This window comes from Theropithecus gelada, chromosome 20 (genome assembly GCF_003255815.1).
Source record: "Theropithecus gelada isolate Dixy chromosome 20, Tgel_1.0, whole genome shotgun sequence".
In the NCBI taxonomy this organism is placed as follows: domain Eukaryota; kingdom Metazoa; phylum Chordata; class Mammalia; order Primates; family Cercopithecidae; genus Theropithecus; species Theropithecus gelada.
Window position 1 is genome coordinate 33,867,052 of NC_037688.1, and position 15,353 is coordinate 33,882,404.

General features: G+C 36.7%; 1 protein-coding gene across 1 annotated transcript in view; it reads left to right on the forward strand.

Annotated features, from left to right (window-relative positions):
- Positions 1 to 1,513: 1,513 nt before the first annotated feature.
- The window catches only part of CNTNAP4 (contactin associated protein like 4), a 292,160-nt gene continuing 278,320 nt past the window's right edge, over positions 1,514 to 15,353 (forward strand). The window contains exon 1 of the mRNA XM_025369727.1: positions 1,514 to 1,926. Within this exon, the coding sequence (XP_025225512.1) occupies positions 1,842 to 1,926 (85 nt within the window). The 5' untranslated portion in view covers positions 1,514 to 1,841. The remainder of the gene's footprint in view (positions 1,927 to 15,353) is intronic.

The window sequence follows — 15,353 nt, forward strand, 5'->3', positions numbered from 1 at the left end:
TTTTGTATTTTTAGTAGAGATGGGGTCTCACCATGTTGGTCAAGCTGGTCTTGAACTCCTGACCTCAAGTGATCCGCCCACCTTGGCCTCCCAAAGTGTTTACTGTGTTTGCCTAGGATCTAAGGTTTTTGCTGCCACTGACAAGGGTCAGGAAGGAGGTATACTTTGATTTAGGGGCAGTAAGTCCTAGGATGAGAGCAGTAAAACTGGAGTCAGAAAAGCCAAGTCCAGTCCTCAGCATTTATTTACTAACTCTATGACCTCTTTGAATCATTTAAATTTCCTGTTCTTGCTTTCTCTTGTAAAACAGGAAAAGAAAAAAGATGCATTCTGCTTTGTTTGCAGGCATGAACTAAACAAGTATGTTTAGTTTTTACGGGTATTTCTGTCATTTTCCCACACTTTCATTAGTCCACAAGAAAGTGGTGTTAAAGGCTTATGTTTCTTCCAATTTGTGATTACCAAGAGGCGCTTGAGAACTCCAGGATTTCCATTTCTATAAAATCTAGCACATTATCAGTAAAACATCTTGACATTTATTTTAAATAGATTATTTATCTGCTACGAACCATGTGACATGCTTCTTATTATGTGATAATAACTCCATTATTTAGACAATTTAAAATTCCATTCAAGCAATAGTTGTATCCATGGACCAGCCATTCAAAGAGTAATTTTTCTTTAGTCATTGATCTTCCAAATTCGACTTTACTCCTCTCTCCTTTAAGCCACTTGAATTACATCGTGACATTGTTCAGTGTTGGCGTGAATGTGTATGCGTGTGTGTATGTGGTAGTGGTGGGGGTGCCTTTCTTCAGTGGTCCATCATTTCCTACTTTGGGCCTTTTTGGAAATGTTATTAAAAATTTTGATTATAGAATGGTACTGCATATTCACACCATGATGCATTCATCAAAATAAATCTAGCCAAAGCATTTCATTTGTGGATTTGTACACCTGAAGCATTAAAATAAGAAATGTTAATTTCTTGCAGACTACTACCAGATGATTTTAAATATCTACTAAGCAGGAATGTCTGTTCCCATGTGGGGAATTTCCATAATAAAATGCTGGCACCCTCGCTGAAGAGTACAGTTTTATAGAAACAGAGAAAAACAACAGCAAGTACTTTCCCTGAGGACAGTTTTAGCTACAATTTCCCAATGCTGCTTAGTTATTTCTGTCTTATTTTATGCTTTTGTTTTGAAACATAATGCAATTTTACCTGGATGCACTCCCGGATAATCAGGAATAGCTCAGTATGTTGTCTGGCTCTGCCAAATGCAAGACCTCCAGAAAATCAGAAGGCTCCACCGCCTTGTCCCTTCCCCCACCCACACCTCCAGCTGGGAGAAAAGGGTTAAGGATCATTGGAAAATAGAGGAGAAGGGAGGGAGCCCCAAGGAGGCCCACGAACGGGAGGCCGCGCCTCTGGGTGCAGCGGAGCTCCCAGCGCTGTTGTGTGTTTGGAAGGAAGGATGCTGCTGCCAATTTCGGGGACCGCTGCTGCGAGGAGTGGGCGTGGCCTCGGCGGTGTGGCTGCTTGTTAGGAAAGATGCTGAGTGCTTTTCAGTGAGGAGTCAGGGCGGTGTGTGTGTGAGAGAGAGAGAGAAAAGAGAGAGAGAGAGAAAAGAGAGAGAGACGGGGAGAGAGAGAGGGAGAGAGACGAGAGGGAGGAGGGAAGGAGAAAAGACGGAGGGAGGTGAGGAGGAAGGGAGGGGGAGAGACAGAGACCTAGAGGGGCTGAAGACCCAGACGGAGCTGGGAGAGCTACTGAGAACAGGACTGGAGCGCTCCGAGAGCCTCTCAAGATCTTTTGGGGGAGCCCAATAAATGTGAACATGGGATCTGTCACGGGAGCTGTCCTCAAGACGCTACTTCTGTTATCTACTCACAATTGGAACAGAGTCGAAGCTGGGAATTCCTGTAAGTATACAGCAAATGATTTAAAACTTGCAGGGGGGCTCTCTGCAAAACTTTCATTCTGTTGTTTTGATGATGATGATTTGCAGCTGGGATTGCTGCACAGCGTATTGCTGTAAACGAAGCATCACTTAAAAATCTTGCCAATGTGACCGGTTAACACTTGTCTCTCCTCTTGGTCTGGTCAAAATAGGCAAAGTGTCATTTCTCTTTTTGTCTACTCGCAGAATCTTACCCTCTGGTCTTTGAATATTCATTGAGAATGCCCAAGTTCTAGTAAAACATGAAATTATCATCTTATCTGGGGAATAGCCTGTGAATGTCTTCATTTCTTCCTTTTTAAAGAACTACCGAATGTTATTGGAATTATCTCTAACAGGAAAACTACCGGCAGATCTTACGTTATGCTGCATTGGCTTAGATTTCTGAAGTTTGCAATTGGGCAGACCAGTAGCTGGCTGCATCTTTAAAATGATGCAGGCTAATAACTGAAATGTACTGCAGACTTCAGGAGCACCAGCACTGGCAGAGGCGAATCTCAATATTAAGAGCCGTGCCCTCGCTGCTAAGAGAATGAGACTCAGTGCTCTCCTCAAAGAGGAGCCTCTTCCTACATTTTGCTTAAAGGAAAACCAGTCAGGTGATCTTTCAAAAGTAGGATTCCTTTGTGGTTGAATGCTTAACTCCATACATTTGTAATGGAATGTTCTGATGAAATAGAACCTATTTAGGGAAGATTGAAACCTTATTTATAATTTAGATATCATCCAGAATAATTTGGCAGACTGCCTTCATCCACTCTTTCTTAGAGATGGAAAAAGTTTTAAAAGTTATCTTTGGCTTAAATTCTCTAAATGGTAGAATTTTCCCCTCCTGATTAATGACAAACAAGCTTGGCAAATGCAACTTTTTCTTTTTTCTTGGATTTTAAAGGAAAAGCTCATTTGCTTTTCAAGAAATGGCTATGAGGCCTGTCCAGGAATTTATGTTGCTGTTGTATCATCAGGCTTAGATTTGGGGAAAAGAAGCAGTAATCAGGCATTTCTATGGCACATCGCTTGACTACACTAAAGAGTTCTGATGTGGGAAAAACGTTACAAACTCATGGGCACAAGTCAAATGTCCACTCGGAGTGCCTGGCTCCTGTGATTTCGTGTTTCAGTTCAGAATGAGCTCATTTAATGTCACAGAGTATCCATCACTCTGAAGGAAGGAAATTCACTCCAGGTGCTGCACATCAGATTCAACTTTAGTTTGAATGTTGAGATAATCTCATAAATCAATAAAATGTGTATAATTTCACCTAGTCAAAACCTTGGAATCTTATAACGGTAGCATTTGACAAACGTTGCAACGTAAAAGCAAACACCACCACCCACACACAAATGGAAGTTCTGTAGAAAAGGCATAAGTAATTCATCTTCTAGCCACTAAAGTTCAACCAAAAAGAAAAGCACTAGAGGTCACTCTTACAATGTAAAGCACATCACCCCAAGCATCCTTCCCTCAAGAAAAGCAGAGCTTAAATCTGGCCTGTACTCAGTTCAGTCTTTCCACTAGACTATCTGTAGTTGGGTTTAAAATATATTAATCTAATTAATTGGGCTGTTGTCTATGTTTGTTTGTTTTCTTGAAGCTCAGTAAAAAGTGTAGGATGTACATCAACATTAAATAGCTTTCTTTTGCAATGTATCTCCTTAGAAAAGAAAAGGTGCTGAAAAAGATCTGAGGAGAGTGTAATATTTATGTCTGCTTGGCTCTGGTTGGATCCTTCATGATACTTAAAATTTCAGTGCTGGTTCTATATTCTTTCAGCCTTGGTTTGTTCAGGAAGTAATCTAATGCTCTTTTAAACATCTGATGAACTTGCAAAACCTACACGATTTTTCGTTATAAAAAACATTTAAAGTTGGAGTTCTTGGTTACCATACATGTGGAGTTGACTGTTCTTCAAGTGTCAAAAATAAAATGAAATGACCTTACATAATTAAAGTTGCATTTAGTAATTTATTGTGAATATTTTGACAATATGATTTGCAGCAGTATGTGTAAAAGAAAATATTTCGTTTCTCAATTTCTATTTCATTTTTCAATATTTAAGAAGTATGTTCTTTTTGGAAGAAGTAAGGTCTACTTGTACCAAGCCATGGTGGAAAGTATTTCCTATGTTTCATCGTTTTTGGAAGAACAAGTACCTGTATGTTTCCCAGCAAGATTGGAATTTAGTGTAAGGACAAGCAACTATCAACCAGCATATGCATTTCTAAAGTATTATAATGACTGCAATAATTCTTCTGGACAAGACTTTATATTAAGAAAAAGTGAATCAGTCTTGAATACCAATAGTAAAATCAGAAAGAATTGAATGTAAATAAATAAAATTAAAGGTCTGTCTCAAGTGTCTAGAAAGACCTTTTTCCCCTTTGTTTACAGCTGATGAGCCAGGAACAAATCTGCCATCTACAGAGTCAGCCCAAGGTTGCCAGTTTGAAAGCTTTCATGGGACAGAACTCTGCAAAACCAGTACAGCTCAGGGATTAGGTGCACCTTAATTTGAATGTTAATTGATCCAATTAAGCAGCAGGGAAACTTTACATTAGAAGGATTCTGTTCAAAGACAAACATATATGTTCACATATATGCATATGTGCTCATTTGCATATAGGTATTGTGTATGTAAATATCTGTAAACTACTAGACTGACGTGCTTGCATATTTTCAGTGGCCCTGTTAAGTACTTATCTGTCTAAAGATGAAATATGTTCAATGAACCACATTCTCTGCCTACTAGTATCCTGTCTGACATTTCAAAAGCAGTGGACTAGCCATCATTTTTTTCTCTTTGTTCTCATCAAGATGAGTTTTTAAAGTTATATTGAAGTGTCCCTTTCATCAAAGTTTAGAGATGGATCCTTGTAGAAGGGCGTGCTCTTTGAGAAACTGCACTGGCTGTTCTTGGTTTCTTTGCTTGCTACTAAGAGACATGCATTAAGAACAGAGACATTTCTCTATTTTTTAATTGGTCTTATAAATCCAGTTTTTCAACAAGACATGGTTGAAGACAGGGTCAACTTACCCCAAAAGAAGGAATGGGTGCAGTAGTAAGGCTGATGAGAGTTTGCTTTTACTTTTACTCTTGCAGGTCATATGAGAGGGGCTCTCTAGCCACTGGTATATTGAGCCCTACTCTTGAGAATAATTAATGCTCACCAATGACTTAATTAGAAGTTAACATCTCACTGTGTTCTTTCTTTTCTCTGATGGAAATAAAGGCCATATCTGATATCTACCCTAAAAGAAGCACTGAAGGATAGGTGAAAGCAAATTACCTGAGTAGATGATCACTCTTGTGGGCCCTGGGAGACAGCTGGACAGATTCTCACATTGTTAAAACTTAACCTTGTAATTCTTTCTAGAAGCTACTTTCTTTTCCTTCCCCCCCGCCCCGTCATATTTATTCCTATAGCATAAAATAACTAGAATGCAATAGTAAAGTACTGATAAAATGTAGTTCTATGAGGCAATGTATAAATGGCTAGCCCTTATAAAGGTCAGCACGTACTTTGACTCACTTTTCTAATAGCAATGGTGATTTATTTTCATCTATTCAGTCCATTTTCTCCACTTCTTATTACATGCATCTCAACAATCTCTGATAAAGGTAGCCTCCAGCTCTGGAGATAACATAACTCATGGCCAACATGAGGATCAAACCTAACTTTCACATAATACCTGGTGCTTACGCTAGGCAATAAAGATTATTTTCTTCTAAAATTAATTTTGGAATTTATATCATATATAAGCAATTTCTGTATTGGAGCTAATGAGTATATCAAGATTAAATTGATTTTTGTTAAAGAAAATAGATTAATAGAATTGTATAGCATCTATTGTAAGATAATACAATATTAAACTCAGGTTGGTAAACTGTGGCCCATGGGCCAAATCTGACCTGCTGACTGTTTTTGTATGACCCATGGGCTAAGAACGGTTCTTCCATTTTTAGCTGAAAAAAATTAAAAGAAGAATTCTTCATGGTAAAAAATAATTATATGAAATTCTAATTTTATTCTTACACTCATTAGCAAACCTACGTGACAAAAATTTCTACTCAAATATTAGTATTACATTTTGAATTGTATCAATTAAATTTTATTAAGATTGTTTACCCTCTTACTATGTAACTACTTACATAAGATTCTTTACTCTATGGCACTTTATATAAAAAGTTAATTGAGCCTGATTTAAATAATATACAATAAAATGATAAGACATGAAAAGTGTATAAATTACACTTCTATGATAAAATTTAGTCTTAATTATTTAGCACACAAGTACATACTCGTAAAGTTGTGGTACTGAATGCAATGCTATTATTGCCCGGAACTATAACAGAGGATCTCTTCAAGTTAATGTCTTCCTTATATGTTTTTTTCTTAAAGCCTTTATTGTTCAAAAATCTTGATATTTCAGTGGGTATAAATTGTTTGTAAAATTCCCACAGTTTTAATCTCAAGTAATCGTGTTAGGATAAGCTATTCAATGAAATATATAAGTAATATAAGTTCAATGAAATGTATAAGTAGTATAAGTTCAATTAACTGTATAAGTAATTGCAACTTAGATATTTTGAACAAAAATTCTGTTGTTATTTTACATTTTCATGAGCATAAAATATTCCACTCTATCTTAATCAGAAACTTACATTTGGAATCAAAGATCATATGAGGAAAATGTTTTTGATAGAAGAGTATTTTTGCTCCTGTGACTTTTAAAGCAGCAGCTTTCTAAAAATTCTGAAATTGACAAACTTTCTAGAATAAACTGAAAAATAGATTTTCATTTAAGCACTGCCCACTAAGAGCTCATGATATTTAAGCAAGTGATTTTCACTTACCCATGTCAGTATGATAAATTTCTGTGTAAATGACTTGCATATTTGAAATTGTATTTACTTTAGAATTCCAGGAACTGATCTTTGGCCTCGTTTTATTTACACTATACTTTTTCCTACAGTCTTTCGAAAAATTAAGTTTAAAATATGATGCAATAGCATTTAAAAACCCATTTTCGTTGACATTGCTATTCCTATGTAGCAGTTTTTTTTTTTCAAAACAAATGTTCACTTGTTAAAATAGTTTATTTTTTCATTATGTTGTTTTTAGTGGTTCAGCTTGAAATGAAGATTTCTAAGTCTTGTCAAAAGGCCAATTTCCAAAAAGAAAAACAAAAAATGTCTCCCCCAAAAACCAGGATAGTCTCAAAGAGCTTAACTGAAATATGACTTTCTCTGAGTGTCAAAGGAATTGTGATGAGATTCGTGATCATCCACTGTAAGTAGACAATGATTAGGGATAATGGCACTGGCATTACATGGCTTTGAGATTTTAAAAATAGAATATCAGCTCTGCTCTACAAATACCAATTTTTCTTGATTTAATACTATGTTTAAAATTTAAATATCTTCTACTTCAGATTAATCAATATTGAGGCCTTAATATTGTTCAGTAATGAATCATATGACCTTTAGGTTGCCAATTAGTCCTAGGTTGTTTAAGAAATCATTCTGTTATAAAGACACATGCACATGTATGTTCACTGCAGCACTCTTTACAATAGCAAAGACATGGAATCAACCTAAATGCCCATCAGTGATAGACTGGATAAAGAAAATTTGGTACATATACACCATGGAATACTATGTAGTCATAAAATAGAGTGAGATCATATCCTTTGTAGTGCCATGGATGGTGATGGAGACCATTATCCTTAGCAAACTAGCAAGGGAACAGAAAACCAAATACTGCATGTTTTCACTTATAAGTGGGAGCTAAATGATGAGAACGCATGGACGCATAGAGGGGAACAACACACACTTGGGCCTTTTGGAGGATGGAGAGTGGGAGGAGAGAGAGAATCAGAAACAATAACTAATGGGTACTAGACTTAATACCTGAGTGTTGAAATAATCTATACAACAAAGCCCCATGACACAAGTTTATTTATGTAACAAACCTGCGCTTGTACCCTGAACTTAAAAAATAAAAGTTAAGCTAAGAAAAGAAGTCCTTCACTATCCTTTTCGGTGGCTCACGCCTGTAATCCCAGCACTTTGGGAGGCCGAGGCAGGCAGATCACAAGGTCAGGAGATCGAGACCACAGTGAAACCCCGTCTCTACTAAAAATACAAAAAAATTAGCCGGGCGCGGTGGCGGGCGCCGGTAGTCCCAGCTACTCAGGAGGCTGAGGCAGGAGAATGGCGTGAACCCGGGAGGCGGAGCTTGCAGTGAGCCGAGATCGCGCCACTGCACTCCAGCCTGGGCGACAGAGCGAGACTCCGTCTCAAAAAAAAAAAAAAAAAAAAGAAAAAAAATTTTCATTTTGTTTTCACTGACCGAAAAGTTTACAGAACGATCTCGCTCCTGAAAGCAGTAGGAAGAGTAAGAAAAATGTATCCAACATTGTTACATGCAGGTTCAGATTGTTAGTTGAATATTTCTGGTGAAATATTAAATCATGCAAACTTTGACCTGATTGTCTTCCATGCTCTAGTGTTTCGATGATTATATACAGCTTATTTTTCATTTTTATTGATTCGGTAATTTTGACCTCAACTTTAGTATTTCTCTATAATCATTGAAATTATATTTTTAAAAATTAACCAGTATGATAGGGAAGGGTTGACCCATCACAGTGTATGTGCTTAAAGAGGAGATGCTTCCTATATTGTTGCACGATGTTCCTATGTTGTGGGTGGTGGTGGCATGCAAATTCTTATAAAATGTGTGGATGATTGTTTTCATGGGTATTTCATTTAGGAATATTTAGGAATACTCTATAACAGATTTTCAAGAACAGGTCTTGAGTTGTAGCATCAAATGCTAATATCAGTTTGATTTTAAAAAGAAAAATCTCAGAAAGAGAAAGAAATGCCCCAAACCTCATGCAGACAAAAATTACAGAGTTTTGGAGACCCTGTGATTAACTGAAAACACCGACATGAAATAATTTACCCTGAAGATTGACATTGGAATTGGAAGGATTTGGGGTTTTAAAACCAGGGTTTAAAATCTTAAGAAATAATAGTTTACCCATAATTTTAAGTTACAACAAATTGTATCTCTAAGTGACAAAAATGTCATTGACTGTTCAATTGTCTTCTGATATTTTTGAGGAAAATTTTGATATCTAAGACTTTAACATTTAAATTTCTTCCATGAGCTCTTAAGCTGTGACTGTCTGTGTATTTCAATTAGATATGCATGCCTGTATGTGTATGTATGCATTTATCTGACTTTTGAAACTGGCTTTCCTCATTTTTAATCTATGATTTTTAGGCTCTCCAAAGTGTAGATTACTTCAGGGGGCTGATGGCTCTGTGTTGGTAAAGACCAATCTGATATATAATTGCACAAGCAAAGATAATTTTGTTTCTTAATTGACTTTTGGAGCACAAAGTTTTTTCCAAAATGTTTTTTGTTAGGGTCTTCATAGTTAGTTCATAGTTACTAACTATAGTTACATAGTTCTGTAGTTACAAAAAACTACAGAACTGTGTAGTGATAAAGAATGTACATGCCAAATGCATTACAAGTTATCATTATTGCTTCAGTTTGCCCATGGAACACTGGTATTTGGAAGAGGAAGTGGGTATGCTTGGGTTTTTTTCCCCCTTTCCAATGAATTTTCATTATGGTTCATGGAAAAGTGGTACTTTAGTAATAAAATTGGGAAAATAGCATAACAGGAGGTAAAAATGAGCCTGTTTATGTTACAGTTAATGAGTCATTCCAATGTAATAATTGGAAAAGTGAGTGAAGCCTGAAAACATTTGACATTTTAAGTAGTTCAAAATTAGTAACTATAAAATTTTTTAATGCCATAAGTATTTAATAGAGCAATGATGAAATTTATCTCCAAGGTTTTTAAATCACAAAGGAAAAAAAATGGTGTGATATTATCAGTTGGCCTATAGCTCTAATTACTTTTTTTATTAAGTACCTCTCATTACTTGGCAGTGCTCTAGAATAAGATATTATGGGCTTCTAAATCGTAAAAGACATATTTGTTTCTGTAACCATTTTGTTCCCACTGGCAATTATGATACTTATAAATGGGGTCATAGTTTGATATTACTTTAAAAGCACCATGTAAATATGTAAATGCACCTGCCTTACTAAATTATGTTTATTGTATACTTTTTAGAAAAATTATAACCTGTAATTTCATTAATTGACTTACTCTGCAGTTATGACCTATGGAAGTATTTTTTTCAATGTCATTTGAATAAGGACACGGATAAACTCTCCTAGCAATTGGTTGTAAGCCTTAGAGTTGATAGTTGCTTGGATGACCTTGAACAGATATTTGATTCCCTTGGCCCACCACAGAGACCCCCACATTTTCCCATCAATATAAAGCAATTGCCTTTGCTATACCAAGCCCAATAGAGGGATTTCTTGGAAAATCTGAGAAAGTCAAATTTCTAGGCTAATAGCTTTGCCCTAAAAGAGTGCATATATATTTTTACCTTTAAGACTCGTCTCCAGTTTTCAAGGATACTGTGTATTTGTATTTCAAAATCTGCTGGTCAGCAGATGACTGACCAAGAACAAAAAAAAAAAAAAAAAAAAAAAAGGAACTAGATTGAAAGTGGTCTTTAAGGGAAATGAGTTGCTGAGATAGAATTATCAGTGCGTGTGTGTGTGTGTGTGTGTGTGTGTGTGAAGATAACTGTGGGTGGGAATTGGAAAACAGACCATTTTGGTAGGGGAAATAGAAAGCATTGCCCCTAGGTGGCACATTTTGAATTAAATAGTGATGGGATGTAGAATAAGATTGTTTCTTATTTGCTATCCATACTAGAGTAGTCTCTAGTATGCTTTTAAACCAGTATGTGGGATTAAAAATTAGCAAGGGGTCTTCTTGGCTGTAGTTTAAATTCACCCAAACAGAGAAGTGATATTACACTTTTGTGATCTCAAAGATCTTTATTTTCCAGTACATGGTGTAAAGACCTCAGGATCCCCAGTAGTTAACTCAACTTCTCCTCCCACCCTGAGTGCTAGTCTTTCTGAACCTAGCAATGAAGTAGAATATGTTGGGAGAGATTTTGGCTTAAAAACCACTAGATAAATTGAAGCATAATTTAACTCCCGAAGACAATGCAGTAAAGTGATACGGGTGGCAAGAGAAGGGCATGGTAAACAAAGTTTAACATTTTTTCATGTCATTCACTTTTATCTCTCAATTTTGACTGATTTTAAACAAAAAGAGTTTGTCTCCAAGGCATAAAGCTGCAAGAATGCTTAGTGGTCCTCATAATTAAGGATTTATAATATATATTTACATTTGCCATGTTTTAGATGTTTAGAACTTAATTAAGAGAACATTGCTAAAATAAAAGCAGTTCTATCTAAATTGGTGATGAGGGAATTCTATGCAAGGTTATAAAGCTGCTCCATTAGGCTCTTTTGTTTCATAGTGTGTATGATTTCTATGCTTATTTGAACTGTTGTACTTTAGCATGACAACTGTGTCACAATCCTGTTAAAAAAACTTCATGCTCACATACAGCTTTGTAACACTACCTCTTAAGTATTAAAAGATGTGTAACCTTTTCTAAAACAAATATACAAAAAATAGAAATAATTTGGGGAAAGAACTAGGGTACATTTAAGAAAGCAAAGAGCAAACACTGTAGATAACATTTAGTTTCTTAAACTCCTAGCATCCTTCATCACAAAATGAAACATGATAAAACAAAACATTTCATGGTCAAGTACATACTAGAGGAATGGAAAAAGAAGGCTAATATAGTATTTTAGCTACTAAAAATAAAATTATGATCACCATAATTTGCTATGCTTAACACGCAAAACAGCCTGATTCATTTTTTTAACCTGTTCTCTTTGTAAATGACCACATTGGTTTCTTGGAAGCCTTGCTATGTGCTTGCCTATGGAATGTTTTCTTTATATTTATGTATAATTGCAACATGAACCAGATTAGCATGAAAGTATGTAGGTAGTACCATTAATCACTGAAACATTCTCTAGAGAAAATGCCAGGAAGTTCTCTGTTTTTCTGAGTTAGCAAAATCGAGCCTCCTATGATCATTTTCCTCTTTCATTTTCCTGGATATGAGGATGATCTGGCTGTGACATCTGTCACGTTAGCGATGGCCAGGGTTGATTTGGCTGAGATGGCTGGTGAGGCAGCTGTTCCCTCTTCCTTCTTCACTGCTCCCTGTGACCCTGATTCACTCCATTTTATATCATGCGATATTTTAACTGCTACACATATTATTGTAGTTTTAGGTAAGCTTGACATAATGTACTGTTATATTTCACCAAAGGTACAGATTTTAAGAAAAAGCAAGTTTTGCCTTGCAGCTATATTTCATTGTTAGGCACATCCAACATTAATTTGAGGCTTATGAATATGGCAAACAAATGTCTTCCTACTGTGTGTTTGCCGATATTTCCAGTTTTGTCTGTCTTTACTGCTTGATATAGCTTGGCTCTGTGTCCCCCACCCAAATCTCACCTTGAATTGTATAACCCCCACATGTCAAGGACAGGACCAGGTGAAGACAACTGAACCATGGAGGTGGTTGCCCTCATACTGCTCTTGTGATAGTGAATGAGTTCTCATGAGATATGATGGTTTTATAAGAGGCTTTCCCCTTCACTTGGCTCTCATTCTTCTCTTGCCCACCGCCATGTAAGACGTGACTTTTTTGCCTTCTGCTGTGATTATAAGTTTCCTGAGGCCTCCCCAGCCATGCCAAATAATGAGTCAATTAAACCTCTTTTCTTTGTAAATTACTCAGTCTCAGGTATGTCTTCATAGCAGCGTGAGAGCAAACTAACACACGGCTATTTCTTCTTCAATCCTGGTGTCCCCAATGTCCTCTACTCTTCATTTCTTGGCCTGTGCATCTGTTGTTCCCTTTGTGTAAATTATTCTCAAATACTTCACTTTAAAGCCTCTTGGAAAATGTCTACCCAAAACAAGCCTCGTCTCCTTTGTCGATGGAGTCCCACCACCTCAACTTTAATCATTCTCTACCAGAAATTTCATAGCACTTTGAATGTTTGCTTATTCCTGCCCTATCATAGACTATCAAAATGGATTTTTTAAAAGTTTCCTTTGCAACAATGAAATATTTGAAAGACAGAAGTATTATGTTAATCACTTCAGTATCTGCAACATCTAGCACAGTGCCTGGAATAAAGAGCATATTCAGTAAATGGGAAAACAATACATTGATGGATGATAATTTGTTTTTTTTTTTTTCAGTTGAAACACCAAAAACAGAGAAGATGAACAGAATCAGGCTAGACAAATTGGAAAATTAAGTTATTTTGGTGATTTAAAAAGTCCTTTTTATTTAGGATGCCATTCATTTTTGCTATCATTTTAAAAGTTTGACTTTATATTTAACTCTATTCCATTTCATTTCATTAGGTTGAGTACTTATTCTAGTCTGTCATAATCCATTATGTTGCATATTCTCCTGGTCAACCTATTCTTATTATTTCTCACTATCTCTCTTTTCCTTTCCCTCTCACCTTTAAAAAAAATTTGTAGCAAATGTAATTTGATAGACCACTATATCAAATTATTTTGAATTAAGGACTCTCAATGGACAGGCAAACAAAAAATACATCATGAGTGTAAAATAAAATTGGAACAGCATCAGCCACTGCCAGTCCATTCTCGTGTCTGCCTATGTCTGTAGCATGTGCCTGATCATCTCTTGCAATTTGAAAGTGGTACTGAAAATTACTCTCCACATTATGAGAAGAAATTTTCAACTCCATCCAGTTTGGACTTCAAGTCTTTTGTATTGGTGTTTTATTTTCCATTTCTGTTTAAAGACTTTTCTCATTCACATAGGGTAGAAGAAAAATAAAATTCATTCTCCATTTTTTCTTTTCATTATTAACTTTTACAAAGGAGTGTGACCACAGCCTCCTTGCCCTTCTTTTGCCTACAAACATAGGCAAGATGTTTCTTTTCATTGCCTTTAGCAATTTTTTTACCAGCATTAATGAGTTCCAAACTTTTATTTTTTGCCTTTCTGTTTCTTGTTTTTTGAGACAGAGTCTTGCTCTGTCTCCCAGGCTGGAGTGCAGTGGCACAATTTCGGCTCACTGCAACCTCCGCTTCCTGGGTTCAAGCAATTCTCCTTGCCTTAGTCTCCCATGTAGTGATTACACCTGCCACCATGCCTGGCTAATTTTTGTACATTTAGTAGAGACGGGATTTCACCATGTTGGCCAGGCTGGTCTTGAACTCCTGGATTCAAGTGATCTGCCCACCTCGACCTCCCAAAGTGCTGGGATTACAGGCATGAACCGCCGTGCCTGTCCTTGTTTTCCTCTCTTAATTGCACATATGTTCCTTTTATTATTTTCTGGTAAAACCCATCACTTGTTTTTAGATTCCACTCACGTTTCATCCTCCTCATGGTACACATTTGTGATTTTTATTGGCAGAAGTTTATAGTTCATAACTTTTCATGCATGTTGACATATGTTATCATTAATAATGACAAATATTCCTTTTCAGTGGGCTCTGTGGACTCCCAGGTGGTGAAGTGTGCCCTTTCTTATTTTATTCTCACACAGGACTGTGAGACAAGTGTTATTATGATTATTTTACATACTAGGAAACAAATTTAGAAGGTGCTTCCAAAGCTACTGAGTAAGGAAGAATAAAGCTGAGACTTAGACCCAATGACTCCAAAATCCATTGTTCTTTGAAACATCTGTGAAATCTCCTCCCCTGAGTATCAAACCCACACATGCTCATTCTCAAGGTTCTTGCTCTGGCATGATAGTAAATTCTAAGAACCCAAAAATGCTCATTCCTTCCTCTTTTTTCCAAGGATCTGTCACTTTCATCTTAACAGCAAGCCCCTTTTGATTAATCAGAGTGCAGTGGCAGGCAGTCGCTCATGTAGGTAACTAACGTTTTCTCCCCTGAGTGTACACTGTCCTGCTTGCTTCTTGCTACCCAAAGACCTATTCACTTCCTTTAAATTCCTTCTTTGGCTCAACAATTTCAAGAACAGGGCAAGTGGTTGAAAGAGCCTAAATGACAAATAAAATCCAACTCCTTTCTGCAAGATTGCAGCACTGCTTGACCAAGGCATTCTACCAGTTTTGTTCCTTTCCTCCATAAAAGCCCCACTCCTTCCCCATGTTCAGAGACATATTCCCTTTGGTGCCATAGTAGTCTTCTGTGGCTGCCATAACCAAATACCACAGAATGAGTGGCTTAAACATTGTACATTTATTTTGTCACAGTTCTGGAGGCCGAAAGTCCATCAAAGTGCCATCTAGGTTGGTTTTTGGTATGGCCTGTCCTCCTGACTTGCAGATGACCACCTCCTTGCTGTGTCTTATGTGGACTTTCCT